Raw genomic sequence first — 18788 nt, 5'->3', positions numbered from 1 at the left:
ATTGTTACCCGTTGATCTTTCATTTTATATTTCTAGCAAAAAGTTGTCTTACGCAAAACTGTTGGTCCAAGCCTGCTACTAGATCTCATCCTTTGCTTCCCCTCTAAGCAGGTGAACAGGAACTTGTAGTAATGGATAGCCTATATGTAGGTGGTCTCCTTTCTTGGGTTTCCTTGATTATTCTTACTGCTATTGTTAGCAAGAGGAATTAAGGAAGAAATATGAAGAGACTGCAGTTCATTTAAGTGTCTCTGCTGATATCCTTAGCATTATAAGTTTACAGAACACAGTGATTTTTCTATGTTAGATCCTCAGAATGACTTTCCTAATGCCATTTAAAGCTTTGTCATTTGACAGGTGTAGCAATATGCATGAGATAATTTAAAAGCTCGATAAAGAAAAGACTTTTTTTGAGGCATCTATGAAGCAGCAGTACTAATAGTATGACATAATACCTTGCAGGGATAAATATGGTTTGCCTAAATTAACTAATTAGGCCAAATTCAGAGCAACCTTTTTCTTCTTAGAATGCTTGAAATACAGCGCTCTAGTGTAAAACAGAAATAGGGAGAAGGCATAACATCTAACTCTGTGTCTGTAAGAACCCACAATGATAAGCCAGTGCATTTCTAAGGTGTACCTCTTCCTCTGGGAATCTTCCAGAATTTCTTGGAGTCCTTGTCTGTGTTTAATGATTGTCTGAGTCAAATGTTAAAAGGAAGTGAGCAAAGTCTGATGTATGGAAGAGTGCTGGTTGTATTAAGTAGGTCATCCATACTGTTGTCGTTGTATCTTTAACAGGTGAATAGCACAATTCCTGCATCTTTTGCATTCTGTTGCTTTTATTAACTGTAAGGTCTGTGAGAGCTTCTTTGACTCTTAGGGAGCCTAACACAAACTTTGTCACCTTTAAGCAGGCTTCCTCTGTGTATGTGTGTGTGAGAGACACACGTGTGTGCACACAAACAAAATGGTACTGATATCACTAATAAAGAAGATGAGGCAGTATTTGCGTAGTCTGCTGTAGGCACCCACAAAGAACTCTTATTTACATAATATAAATGCCAATAGTGAATAACATCGGATACATGGTTTTTACTGTTAGTCGATTTCTCTTTGTCTTGTAGCAAGCTGAAGTGCGGTTGAAGTGTCTTCTGGGACTGCAAGGAATTTATAGCAGAAAAGAACTTGTTTCCAGGATGGATCTCTTCACTAGCAGATTCAAGGTATATAGATTACTGTTTGCTATTTTTTAAGTCTGGGTTGGGTGTATACACAGGGTCTGATGTTTTGATCAGAGCTGATCTCCCCACTCTCTTGACTGACAGGAGCTTAGAGTACTGCAGAAACAGCCTGCTTGACTGAGTGGATGAAAGAGTTTTGCAGAGATGTTTCCCTCTGTTTCTATGGAATTTTCTTTTTCACTTTAGTTCATGCACAAAATGGTGTTAGCATGCACCGTGGTCAGTTATCTCCCACCATTCATCCAGAATGGCCCAGATTTTTTTACAGGATCGTTGGCAGATGACAAAGAATTTCATACTCTAAAGGTCCCTTATTTTGCTAGTCCTGATAATGGGTTAACCTTGTAGATACTGGCTTGGCTGACCATGTATCACACTGATGTGGGAATGGCACTCTGTTGATCCACCATGTCAGTATGAGTCTTGAAGAAGGACCCCTTATCTCCTTTCTGAACAAGTCAGATGATACGCTGTAATTTTGAGAGCTTGGTCTGTGATGGCACTGACTCTGTACACTGCCTTTATCATATTCCAATATCGTGACTCATTTAAGAAGTAAGCCCTTTACTTTTTTAATCCTGCCCTTGGTAATGATTTCATCAGCTACTCTTATCCCAACGGGGCTGGGCCTTTTCAGTAGTTGAATAAGAAAACTCAAAGTGCTGTGATTGATATCTCGATCCCTCTGAATCAGTACATAATCAATGCCTGCATATGGTAGTAATTCATGTTCTTTTTGCGACAGGTGCAGGGCTTACCTGTATGTCAAAGCACTTGCTAATAGTAAAAAAATACCTCTAGCACATCCTCAAAGAACAAGAAATAGATTAATATTGGTATCTTAAGAATAAACTATTCAGATTGAAACTTGGCTATCTAAGATTAACCTGTTTTAAACAGTTTTGTTGTAGTCCTTTATCGTTCTGGTTAAAGGAAGGTTGCTGTAAGCTGCGTAAGCAACTGCAGAAGTGGTATTCACAGACTGATGAAATAGCTCCCATCTGTTTGTACTGCGATCTCCCTCTGTGGAGGATGCTATATAAATGGATTATTGCAAACTCCGTCCCACTGATCAAAAAAAGCCAACCCAAACACAACACCTCCTTCCCCTGTAAACAAAAGAAGCTCAAACAGCTTCACACAAAATACAGACTGATGTGGAATCTTCCAAAGTTTAAATCATGGTTTCTCAGTGATGGGAAATGTAATTATATAACCATCAATCTATTTCCCACAAGCGGGAGTTTCATGTGCTCCCTCTGTTACCCTTGAGTGTTCAAACTCAGGATTCATGGACTTCCACACCTTGTAGCTGGGCTGTGAGAAAAAGGAAGGCGCAAAGTAAAATGAATCTAGAGATTTTAAAATTACATGTTAAGTGAGAAAGCTGTTAGTCCCAAAACAAGCAAGTCCAAAGGTTTAATATACCTTAAGGATGTAGGTGTTTGCATGTGTACCAAGTTACAGTAGGGTGAATTCTGGAGGTCAGGAATATTGCTGCTATTCCATGAAGTACCTTTATGACTCAAGCCCTAATTGTCTTTCCAGCAAGGCACTGACTTCTGTAATGTGTAGGTACATGCACTTTATTGTTGATGGGATTGTTGCTGATTATATAATGCTTGTAATTTGAGGCTTACCTTCATTTAACATACTGAAGTGCCAGTAGTAACATCTTAGAAACAAGTTGTCAGTCACTTTTAATTTGTAGACTGTAGTTGATTTCTTGTGAACGTATACATTACATCTATAAAAAATATCATATTACTGCATGATTAATTCAGTTAAAAAATTAACATGCTGTTAATTTTCAGGGGCTGGGGAACTACTTGGTAGTAATCAAGTTGCCTTATGTCTCTTAGGAAATAGCTGCTGAAATAAAAATAAATCTCTGCTCTACTAGTGTAGATGATCTAGCTGTAGCAAAAATACATGTTTATTGAGAACAAACCATGTTACATCTTTTTATTGTCATTTTACATCCATTAGGATCGAATTGTGTCCATGCCTCTGGACAAGGACCATGAAGTAGCAGTTCAAGCCATGAAACTCTTGATGCTTATGTCACAGTAAATAATTTCTTTTTTAATTTACTGTATTGTTTTAATGGCAACAAGATCCAGATACAATCCTGATGAATCTTCCTGTAATCAGTTACATGCTGGGAAACAGTTGCTCCTGGCAGGATATGAGTTGCAGTTAAAGTTGCTCAAGACATGGCATTTTCTTTCTGTGGGAAATACCAACGTTAAGAAAACCCTTGTGCTGAGATTCAGCATGAAAACTACATTTTTATATCTTTATACTTCCCTCTGAAAGGAAATTCCACATTTTCATTTTGGCTTTTCTCAAATAGAGTATCTGCCTGCCTCAGGGGAAGTCCCCACCAAAGATGGGGTCCCCACCCCATCTTCTGTCCCAGAGTTGCCAGGCCTTGACCAGGAGCTCAGGAAACTCTGCCATCTTCCATGTCTCTCCACCTGATGCAGGAAGCCTTGAGATTTGAGGCTGTTGCTAGAATTTGGACTTTCAGATTCTTGGCTCCATGACAGAGAACCTGGGAGCTGTTGAGCCCACAGCAGACTGACTGACAGGAAATGAGCAAGTGCATGATATCTTGGTTTTGCTGAAGTGGAAAACTAACAGAAGAGTTGTTTTCTTGGGAAATTACCTGCCAGCCATAGATTTGGTAGGATAATGGCAAGCTGGAAGTGTGGGGAAAAACTAGGCTAATGTTACAGAAGTATATGAATCCTATTCTGATACATCCTTGAGCAGCATGTTTATTTTAGAAATGGCTTTATTTGCAAAATATGTGAAGAATAAATTATCTGTCCCTCTTTTTCAATGCAAAATGAGAATAAAATCCCCACTGCATTTCATTGTTAATACAGTTGAGATCTTAGGACTCAGTAAGTGTCTCTTCTGTCTCAGAGTATAAGTTGAATTCTGCTCATGCAGATGCTTGCTTCCACGTACAGCATGGCGCATTGTCCAATAGCCATGTGGGATTTGCTTTTCTGTTTAAGCCAGAAGTATTGGTCATTGCTAGATGAGGATGTAGACCTTAATGGACCAAATAATATGATGCTGTAAGTATTTGCATTAAATTTCAAGTACGTTTGTATATTGAAGTGCTGCTTTATAGTCTGGTCTCCTATCTCACTTCACACTCCATTGATTTGAGTGGCATCTCTCTAGGCCTACTTCAACATACACATCAGAACAGCATATGATGCTGTGAACATAGTATGCTTTTCTGAAGGGAGTACCATTGTTTGGGCCTCACTAGTAGTAGCTAGGGTTATATTGTTTCTGTGTTTACAACGTCCATTTCTACATCCCTTGGTTCTCCATGGTGTGTAGCTATTGAAACAAAGCACAGTACTGTGTCTATGTGTATAACGTGTCCCTGTGCTAGGAGGAGCAGCACACCATTGTTGAAGTACAAAGATGCTGTACACCAGTTATGGCTGCCCTTGTTCTTATCTGAACTAACAAGTGCTATATTGGCACTGCAGCTGTTTATCATCTCTGGGTTTATTATAAGGGATCATGTTCTCATTAATGCAAGCTGCAGCTATAAAAGTTTGATCAATGTTTCTTTTTCCCTGAAGCAATTTTTTCCAATTTTTTGTTAAATATGATTTCCAACGTGAATAAATGACTTCTAAAGTTTTCTGAATGACATTTTTCCGTCATAAAATGTAGTTTCCATAACTGAAATGAATAAATTTTGAAATTGTTTTTAATTAGGCTGTGTGGAGGCCTAGCAAATACATGCTTCTCTTTCTTTTTGCTCATCTGTTGCATAGCCATTCTCCTTTCTGCCCCCCTCTCCCCCCAGTTTGCTGAGCCCTGGTGATTTGGCTTAATTGTTGGAGTGATGAAAGTGGGAACTGGGGACTCAATAAGCAAATTCAATGACAGCTCTTCTCTTTGATAAGACTAGTACTGGCCAGTCTATAAAACCTGTGTGAAGAGAATGCAGGCAATATAGACAGTCACATGTACAGACTTCTTAATAAGAGCCTGCATCAAGATGCTTTTCTAGCAGGGGAAAAGCTTATGCCTCAGTCAGAAAGGACTCGCTGCTGGCATTGCAGAAGCAAAGAAATTTCGGGGCTAATGTGTCTCAGATAGGTGTGTCTCATAGCTCAAAACCAGTATCTGGATATTGAGCAGTAATGCTGCTTGATACATGCAGTAAAGCATGAAATGGGGTTGGGGACAGCAACTCCCCTGCCTTTAAAGAATAATAAATGACAGCTTCTATAAATGGCACTTCTACTTGTATGCATTGATGTAATCAAATTTTTTGCTGCTTTTGTTATGCTGTATTGGCTTCTCTGTGGATGGCTCATTTTTGTCATCTGCGAATTTGGCAACTGAATTCTAGTTGCCTAACTTGCATTTTTAGTGAGACATGAATGACCCTTCAGATCAAGTTTCTATTTTTAGAATAGAAAGAAAAGAAAGCTACTGGCAAGAACCTCTGTCTCATGAACTCCCTATATTTGATTTGGAATCATGGATTATTTTTAACAAATAATAAAATCTTAACTGGTGAGGTACTGACCTTTAGAACATGTCTCTAATCTTGGAATAAATCTTTTGTTGTTTCATGACATGTGTTGCCAAGAAGCAAGGCCAGGAGTAACTTTTTTCCTCCAGTTAGTCCGTTGGGTGCTCTGTGACTTTCTTGTGGAAAATTTACTATATCAGTAACTCTCTTTTACTGGCTTCCATAACTGTATTTGGGGTGAGTATAGTAGCAAGACCTCATTGCCAATTAATTATTTTTGTGATGTGTTATGGTTGCAGTGGAGCTGTGCTCCGTGTATGTTAGTAACAGCTTTGACCGTCTCTTAACCATCACTGCATTCCAGTCCTGTGGAATATACATTGACTACTCTGCATACTACTGGCCTATAACATTGCTATGCTGGCCTTTACATTCTCTCTCTTGCTAGCTAGAGAGGCAGTGAAAACACTGATCTTTGCAATTCACTTAGATGTGTTGCATTATTAAAAAATAATTCCTGTGCTGATTCAAAACCCTCTTGCTATGCATATACCTGTTTTTCTCAAATCCATATTTGTATTTTCATCTTGTCTATCTCTGTGAGCTGAGATTTTTTACTTCTTGTTTGTTGCACGTTGTCTCAATTGAATGCCAAGGTCTTTGGGCTAGTAGATTTCTATTTTTACACAGCATGATGCGATCCCGAAACTGAAATGAGCCTATGAGGCTTAGCATAATAGAAATTATTAATGCTACTGAATTATGTATAATTGTTAGCATTAATGTTGCAAAGGATCTGAGAGGGAATAGAACTAAGAAGGGACATAAAGAGGGAGAAAACATGAGTGACAATGAGAGACCAAGGAATCTTACTGAAAACATTGCCCTTTAGGAGGCAAATTAGTTTAGTGTGCCTACTGCCAGACAATTCTGTTCATTTTTGTGTGCTTAACTGCCTAGAAGAGTAGAGGGATTTTGGAAAAGAGCAGCAAAAGTAATTAGGTAACGGTAGTAGATGAATGAGGAAAGGTTACAAGTGGTGCAGGTAGGGGCACAAATCTACAAATAGCTTGAATATATAACTAGCAAAGGGGAAAATTACTTTGTATTACATTAGTTAAATGTAACTAGAAATTAAACTGAGTTTTAAACACAAGACATAAATAGTTTTAAAACTATTTAATGGAGCTGATAAATACATTAACTCTCACCACAGTGCTTTGACAGTGGTCAGTAGAGTTAATCCAACTTAAAAGTCAAGAAACTGAGGCTTGTAAGTTCCCAGTGTCCTGCTTAGCACAGGAGGCCCAAGTCAAATAGGGGTACATCACTGTTGTGCTTAAAAATCTTAAGTCTCCCTTCTGATCCTCAACTAGACTGGGAAAGATGTTTTAGTTTGGAGAGGGAGGGGCTACACTGTAGGAGAAACTTGAAAACTGCATTTAGCAAAGGATGCCATGGCAAATAATGTAGTATATATTATTAGTTCTAGTGGTAGATGTAGATGTCCCATGACAAGTAATTCAGTGTCAGCAGAGAGTTGAACTCTGTGATTCTGTAGTGTTATTTCATAGCTAAGCCATGGACTTTAGAGGAGAAATTGACATTTGTTAGGCAAATGCACTGTATCTAGCAAGGTTATTCAGACAAGCCATTGTGCAGAAAACTAGTTAAGTTTATTGAAGGCTTAAATGTTGTTATAAAAAGTGTTTTCATGTGATTGTAAAAAATAAGCTGAAAAGAGAGACATGCTTTGCATACAAATAAGGAAATTATCCACCTTTGTCTAGTTTAGTGGCTTTTGGGAAAAATAAAGAAATGTTGTCTTGAAGTTGATAGAAGTAGCATATGAAGCAGTGAAGTAAATTATACTGCACAGTTCTGATTTCTTGCATCAGTAACTTGCTTGTAGCAGATTAGGCACTATCAAAAGGGAATGGTACAGAGCTCCTCACAGCTCCTCTGTGATTCCTTCAGGTCCACCACACCCCTATTCAGGTGCAGTTACAGTAGTGCTTTGTCAAGCCTATTCCAAACAAAACAAAAGCGAAAGACCAAAATAGAGCAAAGGCATGGCCTTTCTCCTCTGTCTTTTCCTCTTTTCCATCCTCTCAGGTTTATGCTTTCTTGGAAGTTACCTTCAGCAGTTTTCTGCCATCATGCACCTCTATTCAAGAACCTTGAGATCTATTCTGAAATTTTTATCTTTCCTGTCTGAAGAGTTAACAAGAAAAGATAAGACTTGCATGTCTCCTAGGGTTATGTTTCTTAACCAAAACAGCATACCATACAGCATCTCTTTAACGTGCATCTTCCTCTGTTCTGTCACAGCATAATCATAGAATCACAGTGTATTGCAACATAGTAATCCTATTCTAAAGTGGGTGGGAAAGGACTCTTACTATATTGCAGTGGCAACCATGTTATCATCTCTCTGATGACCAAGGTGTCGTCTTGAAATACCTTCAATGACAGCAGGGTAGAAAGAGGGAGAGAACAGAACAGATTAGCTGATTTTTCTACTTAGAAATTTTATCTCGGACATTAGAATATTTTCAACATATATTTTTTGGTTGATAGTGCTCAGTGCATGAATAATGGTTTATAACGTATTTGCAGATTTTGATGTTTAACTTGAATTAATTTTAAATGTAAAATTAACAGATTTTTTTGACTGAGATGCTATATGTTGGATTACCAACGTCCCCATAACGTGTGACAGATCTTTCCCTGCACAGCCATTAGAAACAAAAAGAATAAAACTTTGAAAAGTGCATCAGGTGCATTTTTATTTTACTGTCGTGATTTTGATGGTTATCCTTGGTATAAACAATAGCACAGACCAAGAGAGGCGACTCCAGCAGTTGTGTCTCTTGTGTACAGTAAAATGGAACAAAAAGCAAGATATGAAATCTTTCAGCTGGTGCCATATGCAGAACAAAATGGGTCTGTGATCTCCCCCTAGAATATCCCGACTTTGTCTTCATGACATGTTCACACTGAAGTGCAGAGAAGATGGTATGTCATGACATTGGTATGTGGAAGGCCATGCCTGTTTATTTTTAGGCACCTAAACACTGGCAGGCACTTCTGGCTTAACCTTTATGTGTTGCTTGGCATTCTGAAGGCTGTAAATTTGCAGCAGTATTATTGCTGTATTTGAAGTATTCTTTGAATGTTTGATGATTGGCTTATGTATGTAAAAAAGAAAGGCACCCGTTTACTGTGGTAGTATTAGTGGTAGTGGTAGCAGGTGTAGTCAAGTGCTGCTACTTCCAGAGGCAAGTAAAACCCCTAAGCACTCATTTGAGTGGGATTTATGAGTATAAACCTCATTGCATCACAGAGGGTAGTGGTTGAGCAGTATGTGAAAAGTAGTAGCAGTACATGCAGGTATTTCCTCCCATTCAAGAAAGAAAAAAAAGATCCGGTGCTCAAGTGATGTCATGAGTGTCAGCCTGTGCTGCAAAGAAAATGTGTTGTTTTCCCCTCCTTTGCTTCTGTGCTATTAGGGAGTGCTTCATACATGGCCAGAGCTGTTGCACCTGGCCTACTCTTGTCTTGAGGAGGGAGGAAATAACACTGCTGTAGATTAATGTAACTGGGGCAAATTCCTGGCCTCTTTGAAGACAAAGTTAAAAACAAGGAGGTTGGGATTTGAGAATCACAGAATGGCTGAGGTTAGAAGGGACCTCTGGAGGTCATGTGGTCCAACCCCCCTGCTCAAGCAGGGCCACCTAGAGCTGGTTGCCCAGGGCTACATCCAGATGGCTTTTGAATATCTCTAGCGATGGAGACTCCACAACCTTTCTGGGCAGCCTGTGACAGTGCTCTGTCACCCTTACAGTAAAAACATGTTTTCTGATGTTCAGAGGGAACCTCCTGTGTTTCAGTTTGTGCCCACTGCCTCTGGTCCTGTCACTGAGCAGAGCCTGGCTCCATCTTCTTTGCACCTTCCCTTCAGGTACTTACACACATTGATGAGTTCCCCCTGAGCCTTCTCTTCTCCAGGCTGAACAGTCCCAGCTCTCTCAGCCTTTCCTCATAGGATGAGGGAGATGCTCCCAGTCCCTTAATAATATTTGTGGCCCCTCATTGGACTCTCTCCAGTATGTCCCTGTCTCTTGTATTGGAGAGCCCAGAACTGGACTTACCACTCCAGGTGTGGCCTCACCAGAGCTGAGTAGAGGGGAAGGATCACCTCCCTCGACCTGCTGACAATAATCCTCCTAATGCAGCCCAGGATACCATTCACCTTCTTTGTGGCGAGGGCACATTGGTGGCTCATGTTCAACTTGGTGCCCACCAGGACCCACAGGTCATTTCCTAAGGAAAGGGAATTTCTAAGGAAAGACAGTTTCGTTTGTACTGGAAGGGCAGAGTCCTTGATTTCTACCCAAAGAGATGGCAGGCATGTTGTTGAGCTCTTCGAGCTATCCGAACAATTTAGGCAAGGAATTTTTTTTCAATAGAGACACACAGGATTTGCATTCACTATTTCCATAAATGTGCTAAGAAGAGAAAACCTGAAATATAAAGAATAAAAAATTCAAATGTAAAAAAATGTGTACATTTGACTGGCATGCTCATACAGGAAATTCCATTTAAGCATAAGAAAAAAGTTTTTTACCGTGGAGGTGGTCCAATACTGGAACAGGTTGCCAGAGTAGTTGTGGAGTCTCTGACTTTGTAAATATTCAAAACCTGATTGGACACAACCCTCAGCAACCTGCTGTAGCTCATCCTCCTCCGAGCAGGGGGTTGGACTAGATGATCTCCACAGGTGCTGTCCATCCTCAGCCATTCTGTGATTCTGTGTTGGCCCACTCTAGATCATGGTATGTTTGTATAGAAATTTCTTCTTTTTCAAGCTGTCCATAGTTTTTTAAAAATACATAGAGAGAAAATGACAAGGGTAGCTTCATAGAAACTAGTGCTTTAAAAGAACTAAATAATAGGTTGACATTAGAAAGAATGAAAGAAACCTTGTCAGACTGCTAGTTTATTTCAGTAAATTCCCCATAGCCTTTTAATATAAAGACTTGCTATATTATGTATTTTTACTCCTGTAAGTGCGATTTGTTGTCAGTCTTTGTTTAAATCTCAATTGTTAAATTTGTAGAAGTTTAATAAATTTGATACTTCATTCATGGCTTCACAGGACACACCAATGCTTATATACTGTAATATATACTGTAATGCACCAATACTGTAATGCACCATGTTACCTCTTTCAATTGCTTACTGTTTAACCTCAATAAACACAGTTTTACTCTATTTCCCCAATTCTGTAGATGGCTGAATAAGTGTTGCATAAATGTTTTCCTTTATGCTGATTTCAGGATATATATACTCAGAGCACTTTATATATGTCCTATTACTGCAAATATATAATAAAGGGAATTGTATGTTAAAAGAGGCCACCAAAACCTGCCTGAAGTATGTAAGGCAGCTTTTCTTTTTGGTTGAGGGCAAGCATTATCTTGTGAGATTGACCCATCACTTTTGGAGACATACCATTAGCACTTCCATTTAAAGACCTTTTTACTGTTCCAGTGACCATTGTAAGCAACCTTGGAAAAAATGTGAAAAATTCAAGTGATACATGAGTAAGTACATTGTAAAGCTAAAATTTATGGGGTATCAACTTCTACAAATGAGAGGCTATTGGCTTTGAGAAATGAGTGCTACCTCCCCCCCCCCCCCCCCCCCCGCCCCAATTTTAAATCCCAGACAGCACTAACAAATATTTGCAATGGACACTCCAGTGATACTCTCACCTAATGTGAGCTCAGTTTTTTTCAGTCGGGTTGGAGAATGTTTTGGGACTTTGTGACTTGTGAGGGTGCTGAAGGATGCAACAGGTTTGGAGACAAATGGGCAAGCACAGGAAGGGCTGCTAATTTTTGTAAGACATCACTCCCAGCAAATGAAGAGCAAGCATGAGTCCTCAGTTTTAGAGAAGGTGTTGGACCGCAGCTGTAGATGGTTTTAAACGGTTACTACCTGAGGATTGAGTGCAGTAATAAATAAAAACCCTTACCCCTCACCTGGCTGTGGTAAGTGAAAGGATCTCATATGTTGCTCTTTCATTCTCTGAAGTAGCTTAGTCTAATGACATTGCTATGGCAGTAAGAAGCAGGCATTTTGAAACTGTAATCCTTGCTTTGGGCTTCACTCTTTGGTATCTCTTTGGTCGGTTATTCAACCTTGATGCTCAGTTTTCTTTTTGTAAAAGGTGGATATTAATACCATTTCTACCTCTCATAGAGTGTTCTAGGTTTACTAGTTGGCATGTAGTATTCTCAACATGTGTAGCTGAATGAAAAAAATTGTGACTTTGAGTGTGTTTGTGCAGTAGGTCACAGTCAAAAGCATGCTATCAAGAATGTGTTTTGATTTCTTTTTACATGTGACTGTATAGGCCTAGTGTAATAGAATATAGGTTTTAAAATACTGTAATAAATCATTTAAAAAGAATATGTACTGCAAAATGAAGGCTTCTTCTTGGCTATTATCTTTTATGGTGAATATCTAAGCATAAAGTAGAGGCATGATTTTCCTATTTTACTATTATTACTCTTCTTATCATGACCACTAATCAACCTCAATTATACTTTAAATCAATGTTCATGTCCATGCAGTGGGCCTGATTCATCATGGCTTGCACAGACCTCTGTTTTTCTACAAAGTGAGTAAAAGAATGCTGCCAATTTTGTTTGATAGCATTTTTAGATATGTCCTACAAAAATTTAGCTGTGTAAACAAGTTGCACGGCTATGGAGAATCAGGTTTAGTAAAAGCTGGACATAGCATTCATAATATTCTTTGCAGATAAACCTGAACGATAACTTCCGTTGTTATTTTTGCCTAGGAACTGTGAGGATGTGTTATCAGCTGAAGACTGTGAAACTTTATACCAGTTTGTTTATACCACACACCGACCGCTTGCAGTGGCAGCTGGGGAATTCCTTTATAAAAGGTATCTCTGCCTGCCTGCCTGCATGCCTACTTCTTGCATATTCTCATTTGTTTCAGAATGAAGGTGGATTTATTTAAGAGGGACATTAAGCATTCATTTTTCTGCTGGAAGTGTGTATCATGAGGATAGTAGATGTGCTTTATTCTGCTGAATCAGAAGAGAAGTGCTGTCTGGGGGTAATCATTTGTTCCCCTGCACAGCCCTGGCACAATAGGCATGAGAAAAGTTGCAAGACTAACATAGAGAATATGAAACAACTGACTGATCCACAGATGCCATGCGATGTTGAGAGCATACCTCCTTTCTTTCTACTTTCTTTTCCCGTTGCTTTGCTTCTTACAAGCTAATTCATCACCTGGCATCTGCTGGATTTCCATAGCTTTGGTGATTAATCACAAAAATGGCCTCCTCTTCTCCCTTTGGAAGTTGCCTTATACATTGTAAAGGCTTTGAATAATGAGAGATGCAGCAGATTAAAAATCCCTCCCAATTTTCTGTCAGGTTAATGAAGTACAGGGTTTATCTTCCCCAGGAGTAACTCTTATAAATGGGTTTTTTATAACAATGGTTGCATGAAGTGAATGGAGTTGGCGTGCTAAAAAGAGAAGAAATAAATATTCTGTCTCTACGGCTGAGAGAAATAATTTTGCCTTACAAAGAGGAATGAAAATAAAAATATTTTGGCAAGACTTTTGTGGGGAAAAATTCAGAAATAATAATGATTTGTGTTTCTCATATGTGCAGAATCTCCTCCTAGCTGTCTCTTCCTATCTAGCTGAACTGCTGACATTCTGGGGTTTGTGGAGCCAAGTCCAACAGAAAGACAAATGAAGATAAATTTCTGTTTTGATGAGTCTTCTATCACATCTGCTAGTCTTACTTAGTCTTTTGTGTCGGTCCTAATATTCTATCATAAATAAGGTGTTTTTTCTCTCAGAACACTGCTGCTTTTTGCCATTGAAGTGGTTGCCCTGGTAACTTCTCTTTCTATCCAGCTTCCCAGTGCAGTGTGGACACTTTGACCCTTTAAACCTCATCCTTGTTCTTGTTTGCCCAGTTCTTCTCTCCGGCACTTTTGCCAGTATAGAAATGTTCATTCTAGTGTGCTAGCGATGTTAGTGACACCCTCCTTTCCCTGGCCATACTGGTAGAAGTTTTAGTATAAATGCTTATGCTTTTTTTTTCCTTCTTGGTTTGCGTGAAATCTCCTCACTGTCTTCATTTTTAACTTAGGTTACTTACTTAGCTGGCATAACTTATACTAGCAGAAGCACTTTCTGAAAGTATAAGCTTTTACTGACATTGAGTAGTGTGGTCCTGCTCTTAAATCCAAGCCATTTGGGCCTTCCATTAATCTGCGGGGATGGCCTTCCTATATTTATCTTGGGATTAGCACTTTTTGTGAGCAGTACAGTCACAGTCATTTTGGATAAAGAGGGAAATGGAAATTGAAGTGCCATATTGTGCTTCATACTTCAGGCAGAAGAGGAAGAACAGTTTTTCCACTGTGTTTGTGAAGTTGAGTAAATTGCCTCTTATAAATACAAGATACTATGCTTTCTTTAAGAAGCTTCAGTTCCAAAATGTACCATGATGTGAATAATGATCGGGTAGTCATATCTCTACTCTGTTTAATTTCAGCCTAGAGCAAGCCCCTTTTCAAGCATTAGCAAATGCCTACCACATTATATGTTCAATGCTGTGGAATCTGCATCTGTTGTCCAGAAAACTGGCAGGGTACCTGTGAAACTGTCAGAAATAGTCTCTGCATCCACGGGGATAGCAGATCTCTCATAATGGAAAACAATCTAATCTTGTTTCCTTTCATCTGATAAAAAAGTCTAATGTGATTTGGAGTAAATAAGTAGACATTTAGAAGAAATACAATCCTTGGGATCTTGACAGAATTAGCGTTACATTGGCAAATGAGTATAAGGAGAATGTGGCAGAACTGGACTGACTTCCTTTTCTGTTGGCAGGCTGCTTAGTCATGAGGGAGATGAAGAAGTTCAGCCCAAAGGAGGAGGGAAGTTTGGGGCAAGTACTGACCAGTTGAAGAGATTAATATGTTTTTTCCTGGAGAGTGAGGTGAGGAGAATAGTCCCTTCAGTAAGCCTTTTAAATCCAGTGCTGCATGTCAAATCAACTATTGGCTTCCTTTTGAAAGCTATTTCTGGTGGTGAGCTCTGAAATGTTTCGTGTTTGGGATGTTGTTGCTCTTTAGGATGAGTTTTTAATGGAGACATTTCTGTCTTCAGCAAGGGTTTTTTGGTATGTGTCCGTGTCTTTTTGCAGGCAGATATGGGTTGCAGTACCATGGCTCTACGCTGACTAAGAACTGTGTAGTTTTACTGAGAGTTTTGTCAGCTTAAGTGCTGTACTTCACTATTTGGCTTTTGCAGTGGTGCAGACCTATGTCTGGCCAAAGTGTCTCAGGCACAGCAGTTTTGAGTCTTTCTGCAAAGAACTTCCCAGACATTGCTTAAAATATTGACTCGTTTCTAGTCCCAAGGTTGGATTTTTAGTTGTTATGATCAGCAATACAAAAGCTAGTTTTAAAGAGATTACTTAAATTACAAAGGAAAGGTATCCTAAAAAGAGAGAAGAAAAGCTTTTTTCCTGCTTTTCTTCCCCACTTTCCTGCTTTGTATCAGATTGAAGACATGGTCTTTAAATGTTCATCAGCCTCAAACTAAATATGTTGGAATACTGTCTGTGAATGTGTGTGTGAATGACGAAGCTTTGTAATTGGAAAAAGGGGGAGGAACATATGAAGCTGTATTTCTTTTAATGATGTATTTGCTTCTATAAGCTTGTGTTTTTAATCCCTAGCTACACAAACATGTTGCATACCTCATAGACAGCTTGTGGGACTGGGCAGGCAAATTTCTGAAGGACTGGGAGTGCATGACCACTCTTCTATTAAAAAATGCTGAAGAAGATGGAGAAGGTGGGTAAGCAAAGAGCTTAGTTTTGTGTGAATGAATCTCTTGATACTGTTTTTTTGAACTTTGCTTTCAGCTAGTTTAGGATCATTCCATATTGCAATACCCTTTGATCCCAAATTGTGGTACCCAAGGGCCACAAAGCAGACGCAACTCAGTGCACTGCTAATGTGGTATTTGTATCAACATATTTGTTTTATTCAGTATTCTGTATTTATGTAATGTTAGTTTAGAAGCTTTGTAAGAATACTTGCATAATTAACCCATAATGCTTACATAGCATTCACTTGTTTTGTTTGTTTGTCCAAAACTTATTAATTGATTGAAGTGCAGTATTGTCGGGCTGTTGTTCATGCCTGAAAAGAAAATGAGTAATGTGCTGAGTTCATAGACGTCTAACACTCTAGAGGATTAGTTTTTTGTACAAGTATTTTAAAGTGAACTTAAATAAATAATAGTTGTTATAGCAGAACTGGAGGTGGCTGTGTGATTGAAATCAACGTTTGTAGACCCAGTGAATTAAAGCATTTTGGTACTCAAAGAAGCAGTATCCTAAATGAGATAGTAGTCAGCAGGAGTAGGCCTCGTTAAAGCTGCCTGTGGTTTTGGGAGCCCAACTGCCCTAAAAAGTTTAGCCATGAGAGGAATAATTGCTTTTGTGTTCAGTAAATGTAGAAAATAATTTTCTTCAAATTAAAACAAAACCTCTCTAGGTGTTTATTTAGCAACACTGCATTTTTCTTTCTGTAGTGTCCTTCCACAGTTGCTCAGATAAATGAGTAGGCTTTACATTAGCTGTTGCTGCATCTTCATTTTTCTTTTGTGTGATGCTGAAAGGAGACTGATTTACTTACAGCACTGAGTGATGCCCATGAAAGTGCTCTCATTGAAATTATCCTCGCAACGGTTAGAGAAGCTGCTGAAGGTCATCCTCCAGTGGGCAGAGGTGCAGCCAAAAAAGTCAGTGCGTCTTAGTCTTATTTATTGTCCTGTAATCACATTCTCTTTGTCTTATGTGCTTTGCCAGACAGCATGTTCCTAGTGGTAGGTATATCTTTGGAAATAAAATGGCTTATTTTTATGAAACGACACAATGTCTTTTGACCTCTAGATCTTATTAGTAGTGGATGTTGAAGAAGATGAGCATTAGAGGAAAGCCAGTTGAAGCATGTTATTGACAAATGGTGAGCGTTTTATCCAGCAGATATAGCTGTTCAGTGATTTGCATCTAATTTAAGGTTAACAAAAAAATAAAAAAGCATCTGGTTATCTCCATGGAAAAGTATCTTTATCTTAGCTTGATATGCTTTAGACAAAGGCATGTGAGTTAACCTTGGGTTACATGTAAAATTACACTCAAAGCTAAGAGATTTTATAATTGAAACAAAATGCTTTATCTGCAGATTCTGTCAGTAAAAGAGAAGAAAATACAATTGGAAGATTGTACCAAAATTACTGAACACTTTATTATGGTGCTTCCTCAGCTCTTGGCAAAGGTAACTAACAGCTGCTCTGTGAATGCATGTTAAATATTTCATTAAAATTCCTACAGTATACTCATATCCTGTTTTTTCTCTGCAGTATTCAACAGATGCACAAAAAGTGGCAAATCTTCTGCAGATTCCTCAGTATTATGATTTAGATGTTTACAGTACGGGACATCTAGAGAAGGTGAATAGAAATTGGGGTAGTCAGTTCATGTGGAATGTACTAAATTTATGTGACAAGGTACAGAGTTTAGTGTGACTTGGAACAAGCAGGAGACTGTTGCCATATAAAGAAATGGTCTCATACCTTGAGGAAGGTGGTCTTATTCAGGCTTTACTTTTTTTATTTGGGTCTGCCAAAGAAAAGCCTTAGTGCTTGTCAGTTCTGATATGCTGTGACTGGCCCTGGCAGATAGTGATTTGTGGTTTCATGTGGTAGGCCCGGCCCTGGGTTTTTCATTGTTGGGTAGGCAGAGGGTGGGTTATGCCATGTGTCTAAGCTGGTGCCTCCCAGGAGTTTACTACAGAATAGGTTTCATTCTCCTTGGAGACTGACTCCCAGCTGCTGGGGAAGGATAGTAACTGAAAGATAAGAATGGAGATAGTATATCTGCTGATGGGAGAGGGGTGGTCAGAAACGGATAGATGAAATCCTTGAAATAGCATAACGTATTCTTAAGCAGGGATGTTTACAGGGAGGTAATGTTAGGCGAGCACTCCTAGGTTAATTTCAGCACAAAATGTTAACTGGAAGAGAGAGAGTCAGCAGAATGGCAGAAGTTACCTCGTCTCACTAAGAGTGAAGACCCCAGTTGCTGACATGATCTGAAACATTCTCCATCCTCTGCTGCTGAGGGAGAGAACTTCCGTTGTTTGGAGACACACCTGTCCTTTGGAAAGGCATTTTTTTATTCCCTACCTTTGCCTTTATTTTTATGTAGTGCCAAACGTGTGTTACTAAAGTAGAACTTGAAGCAGTTGCTTCATTCTTAGGAAGATCCCGAGACAATAAGAATGAAAAAGAGCTATAAACCCAGACAAAAAAGTTGTATCCTCTAATCCTGCCCCTTTGCTCCTTAGACTGGCATTTATTTCATGTTGAGACATATGGGCCTAGTGAAATGTATCTAAAGCATAAGTGGATTTTTGTACAATTTACCTATAATACCCCTTTTATCACTTGCAGCATTTGGATGCTTTGCTGAGAGAGGTAAAAGACATTGTGGCCAAACACTCTGACATGTCTGTTCTTGAGGCTTCCTCCAGGACTTATTATATCCTCTGCAGTGAAGAAATTGCCATCTATAGCCAGGTGGATTGTGCCCGAACTCAACTGATAGATGAGTTGATGGGACAGCTTAACCAGCTACTAGATGGCTTTTGGCAAAAGGTGAGTGTGACTCATTGTGGAGATAAACAGACTGTTTCCCTATGAGAAAAGACGACCAAAAAGTTAAGAGGGATATGAAACTATTCTCTTTCTGCTGTTTCTCTGCTTGAGGGGAGCAGAGCTTTCAAAGATGGGTTTGCACCTCTGAAAAGATCGACTCTACGTTTTAATGAAGCAGAGGTACTTTGGCAGGAATAGAGTGGCGAAAATAATAA

General features: G+C 39.1%; 1 protein-coding gene across 8 annotated transcripts in view; it reads left to right on the top strand.

Annotated features, from left to right (window-relative positions):
- LOC142419784 (cohesin subunit SA-2-like) overlaps window positions 1-18788 on the top strand; it is a 64945-nt gene that overhangs the window by 26164 nt on the left and 19993 nt on the right. For all 8 annotated transcript variants that reach the window (XM_075523074.1, XM_075523066.1, XM_075523093.1 and 5 more), the window contains 9 exons: window positions 1128-1226; window positions 3234-3313; window positions 12644-12751; window positions 14731-14839; window positions 15584-15701; window positions 16553-16656; window positions 17100-17192; window positions 17278-17367; window positions 18370-18573. In XM_075523074.1, coding sequence (XP_075379189.1) covers window positions 1128-1226; window positions 3234-3313; window positions 12644-12751; window positions 14731-14839; window positions 15584-15701; window positions 16553-16656; window positions 17100-17192; window positions 17278-17367; window positions 18370-18573 — 1005 coding nt within the window. The remainder of the gene's footprint in view (window positions 1-1127; window positions 1227-3233; window positions 3314-12643; window positions 12752-14730; window positions 14840-15583; window positions 15702-16552; window positions 16657-17099; window positions 17193-17277; window positions 17368-18369; window positions 18574-18788) is intronic.

The sequence above is a fragment of the Mycteria americana genome, chromosome 1, assembly GCF_035582795.1.
Source record: "Mycteria americana isolate JAX WOST 10 ecotype Jacksonville Zoo and Gardens chromosome 1, USCA_MyAme_1.0, whole genome shotgun sequence".
Lineage (NCBI taxonomy): Eukaryota > Metazoa > Chordata > Aves > Ciconiiformes > Ciconiidae > Mycteria > Mycteria americana.
The sequence above is the reverse complement of the archived record's forward strand: the minus strand, read 5'-3'. Positions and strand labels throughout refer to the sequence as shown.